Below are 25,661 nucleotides of genomic sequence, written 5' to 3'. Positions count from 1 at the left end.
TCCTACTGCGTGTCAGACTCGCACTGTTTATGTGTGTGTGATCCTGTTCCAGGAGGGAAAGGAGCAGAATGAGGAATGTGGAAGGACTGGTTCACGGTGTCTGACTTCAGTACTGCTAGAGTGAGTAATGAAGACCCCTCCCTTTGCTGCTATCAAAGTCCTAGGTTTCCTGCACTGACCTACCTGTTTGCCTACTGCAGGCCGGGGACCCACGTTTCTCTGTGGAGGTGGCTTGCACCAGGAGTTTTGTTTTACCAGTAAATAATTTATCCTCTTTTAAAATCAGTGTCTTGGACCTTAGAATTTTCCTGTGTGGTGAAGACTGAGTGTGAGACTAGCAGGCTAAAACCTGGGACAGTGTCCTATGATGTCACATAACCCAGGGGAAATTGCACAGCCCTTCTCCATAGATAGGGCTGGACACAGCTGCTTCCCAGCCAGTTCAAACCATGTCTGCACCTCCTGTCCACTCTTAAACCCCCGTCCTTAAACTTGTGACCTGCTAGTCTGCAGTGCCCCAGCAAGCCTCCAGGCTCTGACCTCAGGAGCATCATTTGCTTCAAAGGGTTGGAAAAAACAGTCAGATGCAGAACATGCAAAAAACTATTTTACTGACAGACAACAAAGGATGGACTTGAATTGGTCACATATTGTACAAACATATTACTGAAAGGGAAGGGATAACTGAAATACATTCATTCATTGACCCAGATAAAATCAGTGTGCTGCTTCTGTTGGCCCTCAAGCCCTCCCACCACCCCCACCATGCTCACTGTGGCCTGCAGCTGCTCCAATAATTCCCCTTTGCTTCAGCACAGTCTGTATAGAACACAAACTACGAGTGACATTCAACTGTGTAATTGTATTTAAAAAAAAAGCTATTATTGCTTTTTATTCAGAAGAAAGATTATTCTAGGATTAGACTCAGAGCAGAGTATAACTTCTTTCTCAGTTAATATCAACGTGTACTATATCTCTTCCTGTCTGATGCATACAAAATTGGTGTGAGTGTAGAAAACAATGAAAGAAGAATTAACACTCCAAGTTTTGTTATTGTATTCTCATTGCAGAGCACTATTGAAAATGTCTTCCTAAACTGAAGGCTCCATCCCAAGATGTATTCTACTGCCTTAGCCACTGTGAGCTGAGGGTGCTTAGCACCTCACAAGATCAGGTTGTTCTCCAAAGAAGCGGTGTCACACCTCCATCAAAATCCTGGTGCTCAGCTCGAAGAGAAGTATAAAATCAGCAACCTCATTGGAAAAGAAATGAGTGCAAATGAGTTGGAGGTATGTGAGAAGCGGAAAAGGGTTTGTGTGGTGAACATATGATCCCTGTCTCTGTCTCACAGACACACACCCCACAGTATCCTGAGAGCCCAGCCAGGCTGCAGCAAACTGGCAGCCCAGAATGACTGCAGAGCTCCTCATTCCACTTGCCCCCATTTTACCACTCTCGTGGTTCCTTCTCTTTTGCCCCAACCACCCATATGCATGGAGGTTGCAGACCTAGTTCCCCCCACCATTAGTTCCCTTGCTTCGTTATGCCCTTCTGGGTTCCACAGCGAGCTGGGCTGGCCCAGGAGGACATTTCATCCCCACTCCATCCAAAGCTAGGGCCAGCTATCCTGTGTCCTGGCTAGCAGATAATGCCCTGTATGTAAGAGCAGCATTGCCACTTTGGCTCTCTCCTCTGTATCGCATTGCCTGTCACTAGGATACATGTGTTTTACAAGCATACCCAGGTTGCAAAGCCTTTCATCTGAATGTCTTTCTATTGGTAATGTATGCTCTAGTAATAGAAATACTTCTGTTCTTTTACACCTGGAGATGCTTTGGGAGTTTCTGCTGGCTGTTTCTACCTTCAAAGCCCCCTTAGCGCAGAAGAGGCCTTCAGCTTCTTTGTGTTCAACCCCCACCTTGTCAGTGCTGCACTGAATGTTAAACAGCTGCCATGAAGCTGGTTCAAAGTGAAGTTTGACAAGAGACTGAGACTTCCCATGTCATTTAATACTTCTGCAGACCTCTGGCCTTCATACAAGGACAGCTAAATGGTGAGTATGGCACTCTGTTTTCCCAGAGAGCCAGTGCATGTGAAATGTTCCCTTACCACTGTGCTTTCTCCTAAGCTGGGGGGTGACCTTGGATCAGGCCTCTCTTTGCTGGTTCCCTGAGGGCTTTCTCCTAGTTGGACTCTCATAGACCTTGTCCAGGGTAAACAAAGGTTTTTGATGTTTGAACTTGCGACATTTCCTGCAGTCTCAAAGTATCAGCTTTCAGTCTACTGAGAAGCCACTGGACATCAGCTCCCCCGATGCCATTTGCAAGGGATTTGCTTCTCACAGCTGAGTGCAACTGGAAAATGAGGCAGAGAATAGTAGTGAGAGTAACTAAAGCCACTCCATCATGGTGGGAATGGCTGGCATATGCATTGTGGCATTTAGCTCTGGTCTGGCCTTTTACAATTCATTGACAGATATTGCCAGAGACTTCAGCCAGGATGGGCCAGGAGACGTGATGCCCATGGTCCCTAGCTGGCTCAAGGTCCAGCTGATCGGTAAGAGGCACAGTGGATGGACAGCTGATATTACAGGAGCCATCTTCCCAAACTGTCTCTCAAGTTGGGAAGAGTATCATGCATTGTCCCAGGGCAGCAGGCCAAAGAAGGCATGCATGGCAGCTGGGTCTTCTGTGGATTACACCTCAAATTCCATGTGTGGTGGCTTTGGGATCTTTTCTTCTCCCATCGCTCCTGAAGTGATGTGCAGCTCTACTAGCCCCTCCCTCATACATTACCTCTTATGCCTACAGTGAATGTGGCCCACTGTTACTCTTTCCTTCCCTACTCCTATCCTGTCAGCAGGGAGAAACTGGATATGGTGTCACTGAATGTGATGGAACAATTGATGCCAGACTTGAAGCAAAGTGGAGGAGGTGAATGTCTTCACAGGCCTGTTCTTTAATGCATGGCTCTCTTAGGAAGAAAGAATGTGGTAAGAACAGGAAGAGGGTGGGCACAGAATGAGTTTAAATTAACACTCCCTGCAGGGATCTCACTGAGAGGCAGTGCTGGGAAGAGGCTGCTTGAATTTAAAGAGGAACTACTGGCTAATACACGGATTTCACCAGCCTGTGCTTTCATCCACCTGTCTTTCCATACCTATCCTTTGCAACAAATCCCAGTCACCAGCATGAGCCCATTCTGTGTGCATACAGCCAAACCTGGGCTCATCACACCAAAACTGCAGGAGAATGTTTCCAGTACCAATCCCAGCTCTGGAGAATCAGCACACAGAGCTTTAAGCTCTGTCTCTGCTCTAAAAATAGCCCCTCCTGAGGCTGCACAAAATTTCCCCCACTATCTAATTCTGCAGAAGCCTCCCTCAAAGCATCTGGCAGATAAGTGCCAAGCCACAGTGCACACTTCCCACTCCTTTGTCCCTATAGACCTGCCATTGCAGGCGCAGCTGCCAGCTGTAAGCTTTGTCCCCCACGTTTTTTTCTTCCACAGGTCCTCTTCAGCACCTCCCTAGCCTTGACTTTGTTGTGCCAAATCCCTGATGCCAAAGTCACTTGTCTCTAGCTGAACGCTTTTGGGTTGGGAATTTTGTTGGGTTTTCATTTTTTTGTTGTTTTCGTCTGGGGTTTGTTTTTTGTTTGTTTGTGAAGACTGGATCAGAGGCAAGAGACGAACAAACAAGCCAACACTGGTACATCTCAGATGATTAAACAAGGAGAAAACACCCCCCACACACATATCCAGGCAAAAGCAAAACGAGCACATCCACAGGAAAAGAGGACAGTGCAACAGCAGACTTCACAGATAGCTACAAGCAACAGTAGCGAACGCACTTGGACAGAGGAATGAGACACCACCAAGTCAGACATTGCTGGTAAGGCTCACACCTCAACGGGAGTCAGCTGAGAGGATGGGATAGGGACAAGAGTGCTGATAGGCCAAGAGAGAGCAGTACTGCTTGGGGGATATACCTTGCTAATATCAGGGTCTTGCAAAATTCAAAACACAGTTGCCTCATTTACCTCCTGCTTCTCTTGTGGGGACTTTCCATCTTGTCTTGTTTCCTCCCTAAAGAGGAAACAGTTGGTTGTTGGGGGCAATAGTCCTTTTTCATACAACACGAGGGTTAAATGCTGCATGGGACTAGGGCTGCTCCTGTGCAGTGGGTTCTCACCACTGCAGCCTTATTCAGCATGAAATGTTCGCCAGTCCCAGTAATGGGCCGTATTCTGATCCCTGTTATGTGGGATCAAATCTACAATAGCTTCCTGGACTCAGAGAAAAAAGAGGCAACAATCTGACCTTGTGTGTCTATTATGCTGGCTTCCTGACATCACCCTTGCACAGAAGATCCACCAAATCTCTTGGATCAGAAATAGAGCCTGGCCTTACTGCACAGGAAGGAATTTTTGATCTTTGTCTATTAAAGATGAGAACCAAGGGTCGAGTCAGTTCCCCGATTCCATTGATTTAGTGTGTCCTGGGACAAACCCTGCACTATAAGGGTATTTCTGGTCTCCATGGATTTGAGACTAGCGAATCACTCCCAGTAAATTTAATTGCACTGAGTTCATAATTGGTTTTATTTTTTGACTAAGTGTAAGCAAAAGACAGGCTCACAGAGTTATAGCTGCAGCCATAGCAGATTAAAAAAAAAAAATCCTGTTGCTTAAACCATGGAAATACTCATCATGAATGGGTTTTTTTTTCCTCTCTCTCTCTTTCTTCCAGACCCTCATATCCTTTTCCTGAAATTCTGGTGTGGCTCACACTTGATCAGCACGAGCCATCATTTCACTCTCTCAGTTGTAAATTTAACATTTAATGATAATTCAGCTAAGGTGAGTTGCTAGAGCAGGGCAGAGAGCAGGCTTTCAATCCAGTCTGAGTTTAGATCACTGCTTTAATTCTCTCCTGTGAGAGGCACGACGTGGAAATACTATTTAAGGTGCATTTTTTTTCCCACAGCTGGTTCCAAGGACTCAGTATTTGCCCTTAGCATGATGGAATTTTCTCCCCTGCAAAAAGTTGTCCCATCTTCAACTCAGAGCTGAAGACATGTCTATGACATGCACCTATTTTATAATGCAGCACCTATTCTTCTCTGTCAGTTAAGCACGTGCCATCACACAAAGGCAAATGCAACGGATCTTTATCTGACACTGAATAAGTAGCAGTCCGCTGAAGTGAGTGTCTTATGCCAGTTGAGGATGAGTCCATGTGATCAAATGCACAAAGCTCCTCCAGTGAGGGAGGGTGCAAAGCCTTGTGTCTTGGAAAAGACCTGCTAAAGGAAAAGTCATTCTTCAGATGCTAAAAGCAGGTTGCAGATAGTACAACCATACGAAGCCCTGAATGACAGACATTGAAGCAGACAGTCACAAGCATAGACTGAGCAATTATTTAGACCCAGACAGAAACTTAGGCTCCAAGACAAGAGGCACTATGGAACAGCAAAGATAGGAATGGTGAAGAAGAGGTATGCTTGTCAGCTTTAGGGACTGTTTATAACCGAACTGATGCTGGGCATAGGAAACAAATAATGAAAAGCAAGACAGAAGCTGCGGAAGGGAGGAAAGGGGGCAGGGGAGGGTGTTATAGTGTCCTTTTCCCTACACAGACATTGCAATCAAACAATAGGAGGCTATTGACAGAGTCAAGGAATTCACAGAAGGAGATAGTCCCTTTCTGGTAACATTCATCATCTGTTTGGTTTGGATGTTTCTTTCATTTAAACATAAGCCCACTCATTACAAAATGAGGAATGAAGGAGAAATTTGAAGGCTAACCCCTTAAATTCTTCGGGCTAGATTCTCCCTGCCTTACTCTTCACTGAATATATATTAAAAAAAAATCTCTCTCTCCCCGCTGCAACCGGCAAGGCTACTGCTGCCCACCATGTGCCAAAGCAATGCAACTTGGGCATATTTGCTGCATTTCCCCAGCAGAACAGGACTGCTACAGGGATCAGATACCACTGCACAGATTGATCAGAGGCACAAGGGCTTCATCAAGCAATCCTCCTTCAGGCAACTCTGACAAGAAATTAAGGACATCTGTGGATGTGGAAGCTGATTTCAAGACACTTGACCTGCACCTAAGCTGCAACCATGGGAAAGCAAGGCCAAACCATGTTAGAGCATCTCCATTCAATTCAGTCCATTATTGGACCATTTGACTCTGGAGGTGATTTTGGCTTCAGGCCCACAGTCTCTCTGTGTCCCTGAAGCCAAGCCCAGCTGGCTGCTGAGGTGCTCTTTGAGCTCAGAGAAGTAATAGAAGGAGAGAAGTGACTCTTGAAGTGTAGGAAGTCTGAGACTGTTAATAGGACCTTCTCACTGAGCTGCCAGTGTTTCTGGGGAGGTATTAGCCATGACTTCAGGTTCACCGTCTAAGAAGGGGAAGAGCAGTTCCTTTCCTCCCAAGGGAGGTGTAGGCAGTGTTTGTGCAGCAGACGGGTATGGTCAGGGTACAAGTCAGATCTAACTCCTCTTGACTCAATGTGCTTCTCCCTGTGTATCAGGAGCAACTACACTGAAGCTAATGGATCAGATCCTCTTCCTTAGTATTAGTGAAGAATAGTAGAGTGAGGTACCACCAGCATAAAAGTGGTGTAAACCAGGCAGCACCAGCCCTGGTAAATGGCTGATACTTTGTGGTACAACGGTACCCCTGGTACTGAGATTTGTTCATTCACTTAAGGCAGGTTTCAGTGTATAGCAACACAAAGAACAAATCAATTCTTTATTTCCAGGACTTCCTTCCCCCACTGTGGCTCCAAAAACACAGACCAAAGCAAAAGGAGATACTGTGCTTTCACAACTAGCTGACAGGAGTCCCCATCCAAACCTCTAACCAGTCAAGCCATCCTAACAATGGAGGGAACAGAGCGGAGCAAAACCAAACCAAAGGACCAAAGAAGTAGGGGACTTCTAGCTCTCAGGTGAGGAACGCCACATCTTCTGCACGTGGTCCCACCTCTGCACCCTTGGTCAACACTCCCAGAGAGTAGCTGGATGTGCAGGACAGCCATGAATGCCACAAAAAAAGGGTTTGAAAGTATAATTCAAATCTCTCTTCTCTTTTTTGTTTTTTTTTTTTGTTCGTTTGTTTGCTTTTTACATATATACACAAGTCTGACAATAAAATGTGGAACACAGTGCAATGTCTTGGCTGCGTAGTATCCAGGATTGGCTTAGTTGTGCATCATGGTGTGCCACAGGGACACACAGGATGGATAAATAAAATTATGTCCTCCGCTGGCTTCCACAGAGGAGCAAACTCACAGCTGTTCCCGTGGAAGAAGAGCAAAGTCCTTTTTAAAATCTCACTGTAGTCTCTGGAGGAGAAGGCAGTCCTCAGAGGTGCCGGGGGCTAGGGTGCCCATTATGATACAGCTTCTGTTTGATGTGCACCATGTTCCCAGTTGCCTCCTCGTACTGCCTGTGGTGACGTTTCCTGAACTCCTTTAAGTTACAAAATTTCGGAATCCAAGACCAGGAATTGTCTGGAAGGCAGAAAGGAGACACACACAATGAAATATGACAGGAAGGGTAAGACCCATGTTCTGCTGCCTTGTGTACCCCCTTTCTTGGCCTGTGCCATGGAAATCAGGCATTTGTTATGGCCTTGGCAAGGCACAGGGGCTGTCTGCATACAGGTAAGTTCAGCCTTGAGGCTTTTCTTCAGGCCATACTTGTTTGCCAGCTAAACTTCATGCTTTGGTTATAGCCAGAGCACTGCCCACTCCTCTCCCAGTCATGAAATATCTTGTGGCCTGAGCACAACCAGCAGGTACCTGCCACCCAGAAATGACCCTGAGCAGGCAGCAGAACGCACCTTGCTAGTGCCTGATATAGAGGCAGCTTTTTTAGAGAGGCATAGGCACAGAGGGGCTGCACTGGCCCATCATGGCAGAGGAGGGGGTGGAGTTAGAAAAGGAAAACTCCAGCTTGCTATTCCTGGTCTAAAACAAACTCTTTTTGTGGCCTCTGAAGAGTTATAACTTCCATCCCTCCTTGTGCCTCACTTCCTCTCTGAATGTCTGGTTACAGTGTGGGCAAGACTCAGCAAAGTCAGCAATCTCTTTCTAATCTCTGGCTAGCAGGGAGCTGCTCTGAGGACCAAGCTGCTAGGGAAGCAGCCGTACACTGCTGCCACATATATATCATCCCTGTTCAGCAGGCACCTCTCTTCAGTAATTCCTGTTCACCAGGCATGCTGGCTTCAGCCTAATCCTGCCCTGAATTGTCCAGCTCTGCCAAGGCAGAGAGCCTTGGTGTCTCAGTCACTTTGGGCTTCCACCTTTGTGCATCCCTGCCCCTCACAGCCTCCAGTCCTTAGTCACTCTTTCCTATATAGCAGTCCTGGCTCCCTTCCTCTTTCTGTCTTCTAAAACACTGGACAATCTCGCCCAACGTCAGTACAGCTGCTTGTTGCCCACAGCCAGTGCAGGCTGAGCAGCATCACTTTTTTTACCCAGTATTTCAGCTTTCAGCCCATGAACCTTTCCCTGTAACAATGTTTCAGCTGCCATTGACTCTCACAAGAGCTTTGGGTTTTTCACCCAGAAATTCACACTGTCCAACCCCACAAAGGAGAATTAGAAACTTCTAAAGAACAATAGCTGGCACAAATTTGAACTATAGCAACTGGCATGAGGTGATATGCGACTGCTCTGATCAGCACTACAGCGACTATTAGACACAATCTGATGTAACCAAGTTGCTGTAGAAAATAAAAGATTACAGTACTGCAGTGAAACAAGCTCATTACAGAAAACTTTTCCATCAAGAAAGAGCTATAGGTTATTCTAACAGACCAAAATTGAAGCTGACTAGGATACAATGTCATAGAGAGTCACTGCTAAGTAGTACTCATGCATTTCAGGGAGAGCGCTGTACTCTGTGCCAGTGTTGTATTTAATAATACCCCTGCCCCTCATAGGTACCCCCCTACCTCTCATAGCCACAAGCAACATTCTACTCATTCAACAGAGAGACATCCTTTCTGCCCATTCCCTTTAAAATGGCTAGATTTGCATAATTGAGTTGAATGCATAGTAACTACACTAAAAAAAAAAAAAAAATCAATTACTTTGCTCTAAATTCCCAAGTGATGGTTCAGCCTGTCCTTAGCGAAATGTGATGACAATCTCAGCATAGCACCCAAGTGCACTGTTTCTCTTTAGGCAAAATAATTCCAGGCATGTAAGAACCTCTACTAGAGAGTGATATAATGTCCCACTGCACAGCATACTTGGGAAACCTCACCCATAGATTACAAGAGGAGGGCTTACAGTGTCTTTTCCACAACACATTTAGCTGGGCAAGAACAGTGCAAATGCACAGCTGCATATCAACCAATATGGTTTACAGTCAGAGAGGTCCTGTGTTTCTGGTGCAAAGGTACAATGCTTCTAAGACTGCACAAGAGACAATGTCTCAGGCAAAGGGCAGGAGGTGTCAAGCCTTCTGCAATATGGAGGTTACACTTCCAAAGGGATAGCTAAGGGCAGAAAACTGAGTGCAAAGCAACATTGCATTCATTTTCTGAAAAGATGTATCTGTCCAGTATGTTGCACAAATGGTAAGCCCCTTCTTAAAGCTTTGGAACAGGCACACACAGGAAGAAAAGAAGGAATGAAAGAAAAAGATAATTCAGCTTAAATACTAAATGAGTATCACTAGAACTACCCTTAACTACTGAAAAAAATTCTGTGCAGCACCTGCTTACAAGAAGGTAGGCTAGCTGGCTCTACCCTCTCAGCTCCATAACAAAAGTCATCAGCTCTGAAGAATGACATTGCTGCACTCTGATCTCCTCCAAGGAGAGCTCTTGCCAGCCCTGCTGACTTTGTGAGCACTGATGAGATCACAGCCACAGGTGATCTGCTCAAAAGCAGGTGTCATGGCCTCGAGATTGGCTCAGTATCTTAGACCTCACTAGAAACACTGACAATTAGCCTTCTGCTTGGAAAATGAAAGCAACACAGCCTCAAGAGAGTCTTGACTCAGACATGGCTCAAGCAGGCTGCTAGGGATTTGGGAAGACTAATGAGAAATTAATGTCATTTTGATCTGAGTTTTTAGAAAGAGTTAGTCCACTTCCCTAATTAGAATTTTTTTTTATAGGTTCACAGATAAATCTCGTTCTTGCTCAATCTCTTTTTCCTCTTTTTAAATCTGAGTTGTAATTTAGCAGATGTCATCAGCTGGAGTTTAGAGAGAGTGTGATTTACAAGGACACTGATTATGCAATAGGATTTCAAGTCTTTCACAATTTTTAGTAGTTTTTCTTTTTTTCCCTCCAACAATGAAAGCCCATGGGATACCTATGTTAAGAAAGCAAAGAGGGGCAGAGATGGTCTCTGAAGGAACTTGTGCTGTTCATTCTCAGGAGATTAGTTCAGGATGCTAAGCTAACTGGTCCAGAGATTAGCTTCAGTGTAGTAACTACTTTGGCTAACGCTTTTCCCTGAAGTGTGAGGCAGATGTCACTGCTGAGGAAAAAAAAAAAGAATGACACATCTGGAACAGCAATGAGGATGGGGAAACCTTAGTTCAAATGCCCCTGATACAACATGGAGGTGGCTGTCAGTGTCATCACATTGTCACTAGTTTACACAGATAACATGAAGCTCCACTGCATAGGCATGTGCCTGGCTGCAAATTCAGAACAACAGAAAAAAACAAAATTCAAACACAGAAAAAAACAAATTTCAGGCAAGCTTTGTCTGACCTGAAAATATTCTGTGCACAAGTGCAGGCGTGCAACCACCACCTGCCAGTCTGCCTTTGTGTGAATGTGCCACTTTCTGTCAAACACTTCTTTGCACCAACACATACTTTTCACTTTCCAAAGCAGAGCCCTCAAGGCTAAGATCCTCAGCTATATATTTCCAGGTAAACATTCCTGTCTGTATAGAGAGGGTTGGGATTTGGCTGATCAGGCCTGTGCCAAATCCACACAGAATAAACAAACAGGAACAAACTCTGTAAGACTGGTGACCTCCTCCCTCTCTGTGAGCCTCAAAAGACAGGCCAAGGGATTGAGGAGAGGGAAGGGGGACCTGTGAGGCTGCACTTACCATACCGTCGGCTAGTTCTCCAGGCTCGTACTGCATAATGGAGAACCCCATCCATCCATACCAGAAACCAGCTTATACAAAAGCCCAGCAAAAGTCCCAGCATCAGATCAATCTCTTGCTTGGTTACATTGTCAGTCACAAAGTAATTCTCCGAGGAGTCCACCACTGACTGATCCCCATCATACGGAATAACATAATGGACATGATGCCTGTTGCAGGGAACAGAAACAGGGAAAAGCATCAGTGGAGAAGAGCAGAAAATGTTTTCCATCCAGCACCTGCTCTTGTGGCCAAGGGCTAGATTAACACAATCCTTTGAGAGTCTACCAACATCCCTGGGAACAGAAATGCTGCCTTGGCTTTTCTTGCTTAATGTCAGCAGAGTAATTGGTAGAGAGAGGTAGCAAAGTCCAGAAACATGAACCCATGCTTGGGAAACAGGAACTCATGTTGCATTCCTGACACAGACTCTCTGTGCCTAAGTTCATCATCTGTAAAATGGAAGATAATATTAAGGGCAGCATGAGGACGGAGTGGTCATTCCCCAGAGACAGAAAGGGCACCACCATGTTCATGACAGCAGGCAGAGGTCAGTAACGCTTTACTTTTGTAAGTACTCGCAGTCTCAGAATGTAGCTGTGTAGCCCTGCAAATGCAATCACAAAACACTGACTCATAGAAGTAAGAAAAGTCCTCTGATATGCAGTACTGTCAGTGCTAAAAGCTTCATGGCATTTCTCTGGAGAAGTGCTGTTTCGCTCTATGTCCCATCGCCCAGAGTCAGTTGAGACTCATATCTTTTACATACTAAAGCAAAACATGTTTACAGCCATGGAGGGAGCATTAGAAAGTATGTCCTGAATTTATCCTCAGACAGCAGATGGCAAAGACCTTGCAGTGTATCACTTCTGGAAGAGTCATGCAAGCTCTAAGACCATCTCAGACTCTCCTACAGCCTGACTGAGTTGGTTTAGAATGCAGGGTATCCCACACTCTGCTCAGGGAACAGGCAGCAATTAATGCCTGTAGTCACATAGCAAGAAATCTCCCTCAGCACAGGAGCAGCCAGCAAGTCACCCTTAATGCCACACTGGGCTGAACCCCAGTTACCTTAATCTTACAGCTCCCTCCTGCAGCACTCAGGATAAGGAAGGTCTCCCAGCATAACCCTGCTGGGTGCAAGAGGTGCCAGCATCCTGCAGCCTGCCTCCCATCTCATCCCACCATTCAGCACTTGCTGGGGACATGGACAGAGACATGGCTTGACCTTGCATTGTAGTCAGTCTCCAAAGAAGAGTGACCAACTTACTGCTGTCCCATTTCCGCCCCCCCCTCTCGCCCCAACCTCCAAGCAGCACAGCATAGAAGCGCAGCAGATGCCCTGCCTGGCAACAAAGTGATATGCAGCAGATAGGGCTGTGCCACAGGCTGCAAGTTTCCCTAGGGAGAAAGCTGTGGGCTTTCAGATACTGCCATCTCTCTCAGGGACTCTGGTAGGTAAGTCCCTGTGCCTTATGCCAGAGCAGAGAAGGGCGTGTGGCTTCATCTGTGCAATGAGATGACAGACACCAAGCTTGGGATGGTGCTGGACTGCTTCAGAGACCCTGATAGCTTGGAAAAAGCAGGAAAATGGCAGGGGTGGGGTGAGGGAATTGGAGAGTGGAGGAAATAAGGCAGGTCTGTGGGGGCTGAATGAGAGGGGACCAGCTTTGACAGGTGAGCTGAGCATATGAGATAGGAGGATCCCAGAAGACAGAGGACATAGGGCATGAAGAGAAGCTGGAAGCAGGATGTCCTGGAGCCCCTGATTCTGCTTTACACTGCTCTGAGCATCCTCTGAGTCCAGCCAGGGACCACGAAGCTGCCCTGACCCTGTGCTTAGCCACTCTTCCTCCTCCCATTGCCTGGCTTAGAGGCACTGCCTGGCTTAGAGGAGGCGCTGCTAGGGCAGGTGCTGTCACTGCTACTGGGGAGCCCAGAGACGGACAATTGGCTGTGACTAGGAGTGCTCAGCAGCCCCCATGTGCCTGCCAGCATTGCTAAGGCTGCAGAAGGCCTCTGCAGCAGTCCTGATACAGCAACACAGAATCATCACCAGTGCTCCCAGCTCGGTGCAGCTGGGGGCCAAGGCACAGGTGCACAAGCTCCCCACTGCCACCACCGCCAGCATCAACTGCACTCACTTTCCTCCTGCATCAATGGCCCCAGCCCTGCTCTCACATGCGGGAGAGAAGGCAATCTCTGGAGGCATCTGAATATGCATGAGGTGCAGGTTGCTCAATAATCATGCCTGAGAAGCGTCCAAATATTTACACAAACAAACTGCCACTCAGAGGAACCTACTGAAAACAGCCCTAATCTCAGCAGCAACTTAATGGAGGCCACCTGCACCTAGTTCTCAGCAGAGCAATGCATGTGGGGCTGGGGTACTATCTGGTGCCAGGGCATGTGAGGGTGGAGAAGGCTGCATGGGTGGGAAGCCCAGATAGTCACACTCCCACTGCCTAGCACTTGTTCTTTGTACTTTGCACTTTGAATGTACTTTGCATTCAGCAAAGGCCCCAGTACTAGGGACCAGCCTGGGGCAGTAGCGGAGGGGAGATGCACCCAGGCCAGCTCTGATGGCAGCTCAAGCTGGCCTCAGATGATGAGGACAGGCCCTGCTCGTGCATCCTCTTGCTGGTTGGTTTGCAGTCAGAGACTCTCCCTCACAAGCAAGGGAAGAGCTGGGAAGCAGAGGCAGTGTGGGGGCTCCCAAAAATGGACACCCATTCATGAATGGGAGGCATCTTATTTATTTCATGAATGCAGCCAAGCACCTTTGCAGAAGGGGAAAGACAAGACTTGCACATATTTCCCATGAACCATGCTCTTCCAGTCACCACTAGCAATACCTGGAAGGTCATTGACTTACTTACTCCCTTTCACTTCTTGCAGCACAGGAACAGCACTGAGGGCTGAGTCCACAAACACCTCCAGAAACCTAGACTCCCTGACACAATCAGCAACTCGCATGTCTCAAAAGGTGTTGGCCTGTATCTCCTCCATATTATTGTGTCATGACCCACAGGGCTATCCAAAGCCTCCCCATGCACAGCATCACTAACACACAGCCACCTCTGGGGTGGAGAGAGGCAAAAATCTCCCCAGACTCATCAAGTACAGACCTGTTCCTGCAGAAGGAACTGCAGACTTCTCTCCACACGTTAGGTGCCTTTCAGGTAGGTTTTCAGCCTGGTACTGGAAGAGAGTGCTGGAGTACACTGCTCCTACTGACAAACTTCCCCCAAGCCTCAGCAGTAGGGATGTGCCTGCAGCACTCATGTTATGTGCACGTGCACGCGCGCACACACACACACGGAGGGAGAGGACATACACATGCAGCATGGCCAGCACTGCAGTAATGTGGGACATGGCACTCCCCTCAGCTGTTCTACAAGAGTTTTTTTCCTACCACACACTCTTCTTTCTTCACAGCTCCTGTTCTCTGCTTGCAGGACATTGAGGGAAGGAACACTGTCACCTCTTCCCTGCCCCTGTCCCTCCTTTCGCAGCACACTGTTCCATGTTTCCAAGCACGCGTATACTGCAGTGGAAGTTTCTCCAGTTCTCCAAGTTTCTTCTGGTCATCACTGGGCTGAACTGCACCTTGGGGGCAGCAGTCAGGGTCTGACACTTCTTTTGTGTTTTAGTCTCTCTCTCCCTTGGCAAGGGACTCCCTCCCCAAAGCCCAATGATTTCAGAGTCCACACTCAAAGCAGAATCTCCTGTAGCTCCCCTGTAGCCTCCACTGCACAATCAGTCCAGATCATCTAAATCTAGAGATCAGAGATAGGGTTGGACAGACAGACAGACAGCATAGCCTGCTCTGGGGTGGAACTGAAGTTAGCAACAACCATTTTCAACACAGCTTCTCTAATGTGCCCACACCAATATCGCCACGTGCCTGTGAGCCATATGGCACATCTCAGAGACAAAGTAGGGAGGACACTCTAGGAAATCATGGCTGGCTGACCCTCTCTCACTGTTCAATTGTGGGCTGGGGCTGGACACACAGGATGTCCACAGACCTCAGAGTATCACTTCTGCCTGTACAGCTTGAGGTGCTGGGGGACAGCCCTGCCCCAGGAGCAGGAGGGAAGGAATCAGTCCTGTTGGATGCTAAGCCAGCAAGAAGCCAGAGGAAATTCAACAGGGAGCAGAAAGTTTCACCTGTCCAGGTTTGGCGACTTCATTTTCCAAGTGTCAGAAATCAAAGTTGGACCCCAGGTGCAAATTTCCCTTAAAGGAAAAGCTACCTGTCACCAAACCTCCTCAGAAAGCACTTGAGGCCCTGTACTTGTGTCTTCCAGACAGCTTTCAGGAATTCTTGAGTTACCAGAGCAGTTGAGATGCCAGTGCTGGGTCTCTACTGTGCAGCATTTTCTGGGAAGGATTTAGCAAGGCTCAGAGAAGATGAACTTCTCCTGCTAGTGCATGGGTTGGGAGATCTGGGCTGCAGGGCTTTTTGTACTTTGTTTTGATTAAACAGGACTGCATGGTGCCACTGAGATGGAGTGGAGAGCAGGGACAGGCCCCTCCTTCCGGCATCCCCCAAAGTTTTCCATTGCAGTTCAAATCCTTCGTGGTATTACAAGAGTGATTCAGAGGCACTGGCACATCAGCACAGCAAGTTATTAATAGCGCACAAAGGTCCAGGGTCCCCACTGCATGCCAAGGGAATTGGAAACTGGAACATGGCCTGGATGGCTCTGGGGGCTGGATCCAGTGAGGGAACATGTCACCTCTAAGCTGAGCAGAATGTGAATGCTGCAAGCCACCACCAGCTCCACGCCAGTGCTCTCTCTCCATCTGGGCTGGGCTGATGAGGGCCACCGCATGAATAGCCATGGGCCAGCCCTTGCTTGCAGCCTGCCTGGCTGCCCTCAGCTGTTGCGGATGGTACCCCAATGTCAGGTGCTCCAGCGGCAGGAGAAAGCAAGAAGTTGGTCTAAGTCAGGCAGGCAGACCCCACAGTCAGAGCACTCCTGGGACACAACACTAATGTGAAATAGCCACTGTATAACAACCCCCGCCAGTCTGAGCATTTCAGGGGAGGAGGCCCTAATTGGGAACATCAGCTACACAACTGCTCCTTTTCTGCATGCTGGGCTGGCAGTGAAAGCTGAGGAGCTCTAGAGAAGGTCATGCTAGGCAGGGCAGTCAGGAGGAGGCCATTTCTGAGGGGAAAGCCAATGCTGGCTCAGGCAGGGCAGCTCCTCAGAGCAAATGCTTTTGGCCATGCCCTGTTTTCAGAAACATGGCCACACACAGCCTACAATGGTACCACACACAGAAAGGGCCTGTCCAAGGGCCGAATAACCTACCCTCCATCCAGTGCCTATCTCACCAACCAAAAACCCTTGGGAAGAGATAAAAAACCGCCTTCTGGCTTTGCATCATCTCATCCAGCAGTTAGAGGACTGACATGGGTATGAGGCTTCTAGGGTTCAGCCACAGACCCACCGTGTGCCATGACAGAGACAAGCATGGAGCCCACAGAATCTCCCTGTAACAAAGAAACAGCTTAGTAGCCTCACATGCCACCAATCAGACAGAGGAAAGGGGTTCACATTCTAAGGTCCCAAAGGCAGTATGCTGTCCCTCCTGAGGAGTGGTACCACACAGGCTACACAGCTTGTGGCTCTGGTGCCCTGCAAGTAACGCTCACAGGTCCCATTGGGGCCCTGGCACTTCCAGGCTTTGGGTCTGTTTCTATAGGTGGGGTGGAAAGAGCCATATCCAGAGCAAATTAATATTTACATTGCTTGAGCAGAACCCAAACAGCACCCTCAGCTGTGAGAACTGTGACAGAGCACATGGGGTCTTTAAGCAGTAACACTATTTCTTGCCTATGTTTCTTTTCAAGAAAAAGAGGTGTCAGAGAAAACAAGCTGAGGACCAATTCCTGGGCAGTTCAAAACTGGTATCAGTTGTCACAACAGATCCAGACCAAACTATTCCTATTATATCAAACATATCCCACCTCCCTCCATCTGCCCTGCACTTTCAGCCATACACAAAAGCTCTCATGTGGAGCTGGGGTTGTTAAAACATCATTGTGTCTCACCCCAGATGTTGCAGAGCTCCCACAGGAGGTAGATGCAATTGTAGGAAAAGAGAAGTAACCACACTTCAGACCAGAAACACCCTCCAAAGCAGGAAAGTCTGGTGATTGCCAGCAACTCCTCTCCTGAAACAAGCAAAAGACCAGATTTGCTCATCTCTCCCCAGAAAGACAGCCCTGGCTCAAGTGAGAAACTGAAGCTGCTGGATAAAGGGAGCACAGAGTTCATGCCTGTGCACATGTGCTTGAGCCCATAGGCTTGAGCCTTCCCCCTTTCCCAGTCCTGGTGGCAGTAGGACAGCTCCACATCCTCATGCAAGAAGTGCGTGAAAACCCGGGTGTAGCAATGCTGGAGCAGAGCCTTGGCCAGTATGCCTGAGAGGTTTCACTACAGAACTGCCCAAAGCGCTAATGTCCCTTCCAGTGACCTTGCTGTGTGCTGGCTGCTGCAGCTGAAGTACAGCATGGGAGCCCTTCAGAAAGCACCACTGAGCTGTTGATTTAAATGAAATGAACCCATTACTGCCTTTACATTCTCCCCTCCCCGCCCCCCCCAACTTCTGGGGATGTCAGCTCAGCTGATGCTCTGCCTCAGCTTGGCTCCCTCTTGGGCTAGTTTCAGTCTCTGTCTGTAGCAGACATCACATCTCCCAGGCTTATGTTGCAGCTGTCTCAACCTGGCTGGACTGACCATTCCCCAGCTCCAGCTGCAGCAGAATTTGGGGGAACACAGCTTGTCCTGCCTTGCTGGCCACCGCAAGGCACAGCCACCAAGACATGCCCTATACAGAGCTGCAAGCAGAGCTGAAGGGAGGCACAGAGCCTCCCTGTTCTGCATTCCTATCTGACCTTGCAGATTCTCCCCAAACTTGCCAAACAGCCCAGCTCATCCCAGAGCCATTGCCAGCAAAGCCAGTCTGCAGCTAGGAGTGGATGGCACCGTTGCATAGGTAAAAACGTGTTGCCGGGCCCCTTCACACTACAGTGGCTACAAGAGGCCTGAGGAAGGGTTGGTGTTCTTCAGCACTAGGCAGTGAGCTCTCCCAGCCTCCCAGAACATTCACACAGGATGTGGGGACAGAGAGGTTTAGTAAGTTGAGAGTGGATGGGAAAAGAGGTGACAGACCAAAAATACAGTCTCTGTACCTCCTGACAGCAGTGCTGCTAGCCTGGGATAAGCACTACTCTGTTCCTCCTCTGGGTGAGGAGGGCAGCATTTGGCCCCTTCTGGACAGAGCCCAGTGAGCAGAGCTGTTCCAGCATTTGCTGCCACTGGATAACACTGCTCCAGCACCACTGGCAATCGTCTCTAGTCATGTGACCCCAGCATGAGGGCAGGGCAAAGTCCCAGACAGCAGCCACCTTGCACCTTGCCACCTCATATCCAGCTTCTGTCTTGGGGAGCGGGTGGGAATTCCAGCCAATGCACTGCAGGGACTCCACATGCACTGGGTCACTCAGGAGATGCCCAAAAAAGCCTTGTCCTAGGACCTTCGCTCCTGGGTCAGAGCCTGGCAAGAACAGGTAAAACAGGGCAGAAGCATCCTTCAGACAGGAAGAGCTGGCTCAAGGGTCGCCCAGGCCCCTAGCTCTGCTGCAGTGCATTGACATTCAGATGGGGCTGAAACTCCTCTCCTTTCTAACCCCCTCATGGGGAGAGACCTCTGTCTGAGAGGGAAAGGACTTGCCCAAGGTCACCCAGAAGGTCAGTGGTGAAGAAAAGAATACTGTACAAGCCAGAGCTCCTGAGGTTCCTGCCAGGGAACTTCCAAAAGCCCACCAGACTGTTCTGTTGCTTTCTTGCTCCATGCAGGTGTCACCTGTTCTCCTTAACACACCCTGCCTCCATGGACTCACTTTGGTGTTTTTTCCTCTGTATGACATCACCCAGCTCCTGATCAGGGATGCTGCCAGCTAGCTGCTACCAGAGAGGACCCTTTACATGCTGGGACAGGACATCCAGACTTGGGCAATGCTACACTTCTGCAGTCCTCCATGGCCATGCTCTCTCCTTGGAAAGGGTTTATCCCCAGGAGGTAGGACTAGAGGGGCTGGACTGTCTGCAGGCACACATAATGATTTGGACAGTCTGAATATCTCCACATGCTGAGACAGAAGGTGCCTAGCTCCCCCAATGATCTGCTCCAGTAGGAACATTCTTGGATTGACAGTGCAGGACATCAACAGGAGCCAGCAGGAGTGTAAACGTGTGGCTCTCACCCCCTTCTTCCTCCAGCAAGAAGGCAGATGCCAAAAGAGCCACATTTCCTGCTACACCATGCACAACTGTACAGGCCCAGTATCAGCACCAGGTGCCAGAGCCAGCCCTGTGTCTGCACTGATATTCTCACTCCATGCGCCATCACTACACCAGCTCCCCTTCCCAAGCAAAGGGTAGGACCCTGCTCCTCCCGCTGAACAGCACTGCTGTCCCATTGCACAGCTGTAGGTGTACTTTGACTGGCCTCAGGGGTTCTGGCAGCTTTCTCCTCCTTGGCTCTGGTGCTGCCAGCAGGGCAGCGGAGCAGGAGAGCACCAGTCCAACCTACCAGAGACACCCCACCTGCAACAGGGCAATTGGCCGGAGGGCACCCAAGCCCAGACTACTTTCCTGCGGCTCCTCAAGGGCAGGGTGAGGCTATGGTGAGAGGAAAGCAACCGCGTTGTTACCTGCTCAGCTCTGCTTTCACTCACAACTTAGAGGACCATCCTTCCCAGCTCTCAGAGCTCCTGCTCCTGTGGCAAAGGCACTGTCCAACCCAGGCTCACTTGAACTGACCAGAATGGCTCAGTGGATGTTGCCACTCAACAGACCACAGACAGGCAGCAGTGCTAGCCTTGGTCACCTTTTTCTTTGCACTGGGCTGGAGAGCAGGGCACCTGCCACATGCTCCACCAGAAGACATTACCTCCCAGCACCACACAGACAGACAGACACAGGGTCCAATCCACACAGGCACAGGCAGTCACAGAAAACTTTGCATGTCACAGCCCTCATACACACCCTCTGAGACCTCCTGGAGCAATGAGAAGCCACAACTCCCCTCCCACACCACAGACCTGAGAAACAGCTGCCAGGATCCTGGTATGGCCAGGCCCCCCCCTGCCAGAACAAACTGCTACCTTGCTTCTGCCATCAAATGCCAAGAAAACAGCCTCAGCCTCCAATGGCCCGAGCGACCGTGACCCCACAGGGATGTGCAGGAGAGGGCTAGAGCTCAGCCCCTAACAGTGCCAAGCATTCAGGGCTCAGCCATCTCTGAAGATGGGATTGTTTTCCTTCCCCAAAAGGCCTGAACCCAGTGACTGCTCCCAGTCAGTCACTGCTAACACAACCTGTGCTTAGAAGCATAGGAAAAATAAAAAATGTAGTCCCTAGCTGCAGGCAATGAGGCCCTCCCCAAGGGCAGGGGTTAGTAGGGGGCATTTTAGGAAGAAGTGGGCAGGGTGCCATAAGCTAATGCTCAACTCCACTTGTCCTGGCGTCTTACTGCTGAGCTCACACCACCGCAGAGAGGAGAACACACAGAATCCAGGAAAAGAAACAACCCTGTCCAGCAGGGGAGATCCCAGTCACAGCCTACACACAGCCTGAAGAGCCCTCCCACGTGACAGCAGAACAGCCTGCCCTGCTGGCCACACACCTGGGTGACACTAATAAGCCCAGAGCCACCAAAATGTCGTCAGAGCCTCGGGCACCTTGTGATTTGGCTCAGAGGGCCACTTGTAACCCCTCTTCCAGGGACCAACGCTACAGGGAGACTCAACATGTCCTATACCCTCCCTGCCCCCTCCCTGGGGGGCAGGAAGGGTGGAGAGAAACAAGGGAGGAGGAAGAGCTGAAAACACAGACAAACTCCAAGCTTACTACCAAGGGAGAAGAGATACAGGCTGCACATGCACTAATGACACACACCTGTCTTTGGCCCCCAGCCTACTGCAGTCTGAGCCAGGAGCCAAGTGCCTGGCCGTCCAGGCCTACCCACGCCTCCAGGAATACCACAGGCATTCCAGGCCACTCTAGCACCAAAGAGTGGCAGAGACAGCTTTGGGAACTGAAGTCTGGGCTTCTTCCCTGGGGCCTTGCAGGGATGATGTGGATATAGGGGCTGGGGAGGGACGTGGCATAGAACCACAAAAGCCCCTGGCATGCTTGGCTTCAATTGGTGCCAGACACACACGCACACACCCCATGTGAGTCACTCCTTGCTGTCCACAGCCACCACCAGAAAGGCAACAGTTATCAACAGTTTTCAACAGTTTTCAGCCCCTCACACTGACATAAGCTTGGTACAGACTCTCATTACTTGTGGAGAGCACATTCTGCTGTACACTGGATGCCTAAGGCCAGGTACTCACAGCCCAGCCTAGTGGGGTTTAGACATGCAAGACCATTTCAGGGGAAGAGGTCCTCTCTGATACCCTGAGGAGGGACACAACCAGGATGGGAGAGGAGGAAGAAAACATTTCTGAATGAATTAGCTGGTATGACTGACACTACAACCTAGCTAGGACAGGAGGGAAAAATAGGAATCACAACAGCTCAGCCCATTCCCTATCAATCCTCACTTATTCTAGTTCTTCCTTCCCTTCTATTTCTGCAACATTTACTCACTTTCCCCATTCTTCCCTGCAACACTAAACTGAAGCCAGTTCCCTTCTCCAAGGACTCCCTTCAGTTATTGGCAAATTCGCGCAGTCTGTTATCAGTCCCTGGTACCACTGCTCACAACATGCTCCAGGATGCATACTTTCCTAGTGGAAACCAGTATTGCTCATGGCCCTGGCAACTCACTCCAGGCTACATGCACTGAAAGTCTGCACTCAGAGCACTTGAACAGCTGACAAAAAAAGACAAGGTGCAGTCAAGATCACCCCCTTTTATAAACCAGAGAAATCAAAGCACCAGGTGCTCAGGCAACAGGTCACAGCCCAAAGGGAGCATGTGAGGATCACAGACTAACCCTCAACACAATGTCCCATAGTACAGAGATCTTTGTGCAAGCATCTCCTGCAGCAGAGCAGAAACATGTGGGACCCAATGCCCATGCAAAATAAGAGCCAGTTCCCAGGAGTGGTGACTAGCATGCTGTATCTGTTGGCAAGAGCCATTGCTTTACATACCTAAGGCAACTGGTGAGCTTCCACCTTTTGCCTCCTCTCAGATCCACTTTTGAAGATTTGGAAGTTGTTTTAGGCTCTTTCTAGGAAATGACTTGACTGCGTCTGGGGAGAGTGCCATGGCTAATTTATCTATCTGCCCCAACAACATCTTGTAGACATGCTAGTTAGAGGAGAGAGCAGTGTCCCTGCCATAATCTCAGGCTTGGGCAGAGAGAACACTCTGCCAGTGACACCAATGAGACCTGACACTGCTCAGTCTGAAGTGCATTACCAACAGTCAGCCCTTTTTTTACCACCACTGAACGCAGCTGTAACAGGTTATACATAGATATATGTATGTATAGCCTGTTACATATATACAGACACATGTTAAAGAGACAGAGGAAACCTCCCAAACTAGTGAAAAACATCAAGCAGTCTCCAAAAATTACCTAACAAATTGCCAGTCCCTGCTAAAAAGTCAAAGACGTTGTGAAATGCATTACTTGTCCACACTCATCCCAACTGGTCTTAACCCAGAGGTGCCCAAGGAACCAGGCGTTTAAGATCCTCTTGCTAGATCACTCTCTCTCTGGCAGCATTTGGCCCTGGAGGTGCTGCTTGTGCCTTCCTTGTTGTTCTGCCATAGGAAGCTGAGGAAGAACTATGAGAAGAAAGGTAATGGGCGTCTTCGGTGAAAGCAGCAGAGAGTGGGAGGACAAAGCAGTTCCCCTTCATTAAGTTATGCATACCCCACCTTCGGCTTAGCTTAACTTCCAAACCAGGGACACTGGATGGATGTGATGCCTGGGAGACAGGATGCGGCTGGCTCCAGAGGCAGCTTGAAGAGACATAAAGCTCAATCTAAATGTTGCATGTGGCAGGGGAGGGGGTCCCCCAGCATGTCCTTTAGCTGACACCAGCATCATGCTGCTTTACTCTGTACAGACAAGAAACTCTCCACCAGATAATGGGTAACCAGGCACAGGAGGCGAATGAGGCCTCCAAGAGTGTAGGATAAGGGTCACTGACAACAATCCCAGAGAGAAGAGAGAAATTCATTTGCCCAGAGTTCAACCCCCAGGCTACAACTCAGAGCACAGCCAAAGCCCAGTTACAAGCTAAGCACCTCAGTGCTTATGCATGACACAAGAAACGTTACTTAAACAGCCATGGAGAGGGGCAGGTATTTGTCCAGTCATAAACTTGTACCCAGCAAAAGTACCACTCACACCATAAAAATCCACCCTGATGCTCTCAGCTTGCTAATTGCTCCACAACAACACAAAGCCGCTACCAGATGTGCCCTGTCCAGCACCATCACAACTCTTGGGAGAAAAATCATGAAGAATAAAAAGCTGGTCAAAGATTACAAAGCCTTAAAGTGACACTGTCCTACAGAACAACACTCCTTCCTGGACACAGAGGGAAAATCCTCTGGGTTCTTCAAGCCCATTCCATTTAAGCTACATGACCACTGACTTCAACATCCAGACCACAAACCCACCAGAAAATAACACAGTCAGGTGACAACAAAGGCAAAATGACAGGTGTTTAAATGAAAGTTACTCGCTTTCCAAGGGCTCACAGATGCATATGCACATGCATGAACACAAAGAAAAATGGACTTCCAGGCCCACAACAGACTCTTCTTCCAGAAAAACAAACAAATCCCAGTGTTCATGCAGAAGCTGCTGAGGAAGGTGAGACACAGCCAGAATGCAAAAATGGTAGTCCAGCCAGCAGGTGCTCTGCTGCTGGCCAACACCTCACTGTGCCTTTCCAATGAGATGAGGTGGGAAGGGAATGGGGGGGACAGGTGAGACAGATCTTATGCAGGTAACTTACCTTCCACAGTTGCAGTGACAAACTCGGTCTTCCCCTCTCAGATGTGGTAGGATGTAATTGTGAAATCGGTCCAACAACGCATTCATGTCCATCAAGCAAGCTATTGCCTGTAAGAGCCCATAACCAAGGCATCTGGTCAACTCTGGATGATGGAATAAAACATTGACTCTAGTTTGATTGCCAAAGACTGAAGCAGTCATAAAAAAAATCTTCGGTGTTCAATGATGCGCGCGCGCGCGCACACACACACACACACACACGCACGCACAGAGGTGCACAGGCTAAGGGATAGCGGGGGTGGGGGTGGGGTGGGGAAGGAAATAAGCAAAAATCTCTTACCATAACGATAGAAGCGCCCAGGATCATGAAAATCATGGTGTTTGCATTCATGGACATCAATGGGGAATTGCCAGCGGTCGGGTCCGTCCACCCCCAGCTCGCGGACAGCGAGCGGCAGCCGCGCTATTCCGCAGAGCTCAGCCCGGGGCGCATCGCGCTTGGTGCCCGCACGCTGCGGTGCGGTGGGGGGCGGCGGGGTGGCGGGGCGCCCCCCCCCCACACACACTCACTCCCGCCGTGCCAGGATGTCTCGGGCTTCCTCGCCCTGCCCGCTTTCTTTTTTTTTTTTTTTAATAGGACAAATGTGACATGTAAAAAAAAAAATCCCTTTCCCCCAGCCTCTCCCCTGCTCAGCCGAGGGAGGTGCGCCACGTCTCCGGGAGCCGGCATACACCGCCACAAGCACAGCCCTTCATGCAGCAACTGGAAAGCGAGCCAGCCAAAACGGGGGGAGGAGGGGAGGAGGAGGCAGGCTGCAAAATCGCCCAGTCCGGGGGAGCCTCATTGCATCCTCTTCCTCGACCCTCCCCAAAATCACCCCCCCTCCCGATCGGTGCAAAAATAAAATCCTCTCGGCTCCGGGCGGCAGGTCCCCACTGCCCGGCTCTGCGCTGGCAGCCCCCGGCCCAGCCCCTCCTGGGCCCGGGTGGTTCCACACCACAGGGCCCCGGCTTTGCACGGGAGAGGGACGCGAGAGGAAGCGGGGAGATGCGTCCGGGCAGAATCGGCCTCCCCCTGCCCACCCCGGGCATTTACCTACGTGGGGAGGCGCTGCTCCGAGAGCGGCTCATTGCGAGCAACAGCAACGGCGACAGCTCTGCAGACCTTCCCTTGCTGGGCTTCCCCCCGCCTCGCAGCTGCACGGTTTTCCCAAGTGAAGCCCCGGGAGCGGTGTTTGACCGCATTTTGAGCCCACATCCCGTCCCCTCCCCTGCCCTTCCTCCTCTGCCCAGCATCTGCCCCTGTCCTCCTCGCATCCAGCCTGGGGCCAGGGGTCCGGCCCCATCCCGCAGTCGGGTGCAGCTGCTCCCTGGCAGTACGAAAGGCCCGGAGCAGAGGGCACAGCAGGGAGCCATGCTCTCGCTCAGTGCCGCCAGGGAGGTCGGATGGGGGCACAGCTCGTGGCAGGGGTGGGACACAAACCACGAACTCCCCTGC

The 25,661-nt window shown here is 49.6% G+C and overlaps 1 protein-coding gene and 1 long non-coding RNA gene across 5 annotated transcripts; one reads left to right on the top strand and one right to left on the bottom strand.

Annotated features, from left to right (window-relative positions):
* The first annotated feature begins 1,037 nt into the window (after positions 1 to 1,037).
* LOC112993628 (uncharacterized) lies at positions 1,038 to 7,178 on the top strand. Its single transcript, XR_003261747.2, has 4 exons — positions 1,038 to 1,289; positions 1,830 to 2,053; positions 2,860 to 2,992; positions 3,669 to 7,178. It is a non-coding gene; the product is annotated as an uncharacterized LOC112993628 (long non-coding RNA).
* TMEM240 (transmembrane protein 240) lies at positions 7,096 to 25,362 on the bottom strand. 4 transcript variants are annotated; one of them, XM_026117419.2, is made up of 4 exons: positions 25,260 to 25,362; positions 24,165 to 24,271; positions 11,108 to 11,316; positions 7,096 to 7,525 (listed from the first exon to the last, which is right to left on the bottom strand). In XM_026117419.2, the coding sequence occupies exons 2-4, from the start codon at positions 24,254 to 24,256 to the stop codon at positions 7,377 to 7,379; spliced, it is 450 nt and encodes a 149-aa protein (XP_025973204.1). In that variant the 5' UTR covers positions 24,257 to 24,271; positions 25,260 to 25,362; the 3' UTR covers positions 7,096 to 7,376. The 4 variants fall into 4 exon arrangements, with proteins under 4 accessions (XP_025973204.1, XP_025973201.1, XP_025973203.1 ...); XM_026117416.2 differs by lacking the exon at positions 25,260 to 25,362 and adding an exon at positions 24,504 to 25,055; XM_026117418.2 differs by lacking the exon at positions 25,260 to 25,362 and adding an exon at positions 24,504 to 25,054 and having other exon boundaries at positions 24,165 to 24,306.
* Between the last annotated feature and the right edge of the window lie 299 nt (positions 25,363 to 25,661).

This window comes from Dromaius novaehollandiae, chromosome 24 (genome assembly GCF_036370855.1).
Source record: "Dromaius novaehollandiae isolate bDroNov1 chromosome 24, bDroNov1.hap1, whole genome shotgun sequence".
Classification (NCBI taxonomy): domain Eukaryota; kingdom Metazoa; phylum Chordata; class Aves; order Casuariiformes; family Dromaiidae; genus Dromaius; species Dromaius novaehollandiae.
The sequence above is the reverse complement of the archived record's forward strand: the minus strand, read 5'-3'. Positions and strand labels throughout refer to the sequence as shown.

Excerpts from the sequence above, each read along its gene's own strand:
- TMEM240 (XM_026117415.2), bottom strand. The coding sequence starts at position 24,364 with ATGACTGCTTCAGTCTTTGGCAATCAAACTAGAGTCAATGTTTTATTC. Across the intron at positions 11,317-24,164 it reads TGTCACTGCAACTGTGGAAG|GCATCATGTCCATTATGTTA; the intron begins GTAAGTTACCTG and ends TCCCTGCAACAG. Across the intron at positions 7,526-11,107 it reads GAGAACTAGCCGACGGTATG|ACAATTCCTGGTCTTGGATT; the intron begins GTAAGTGCAGCC and ends TCTGCCTTCCAG.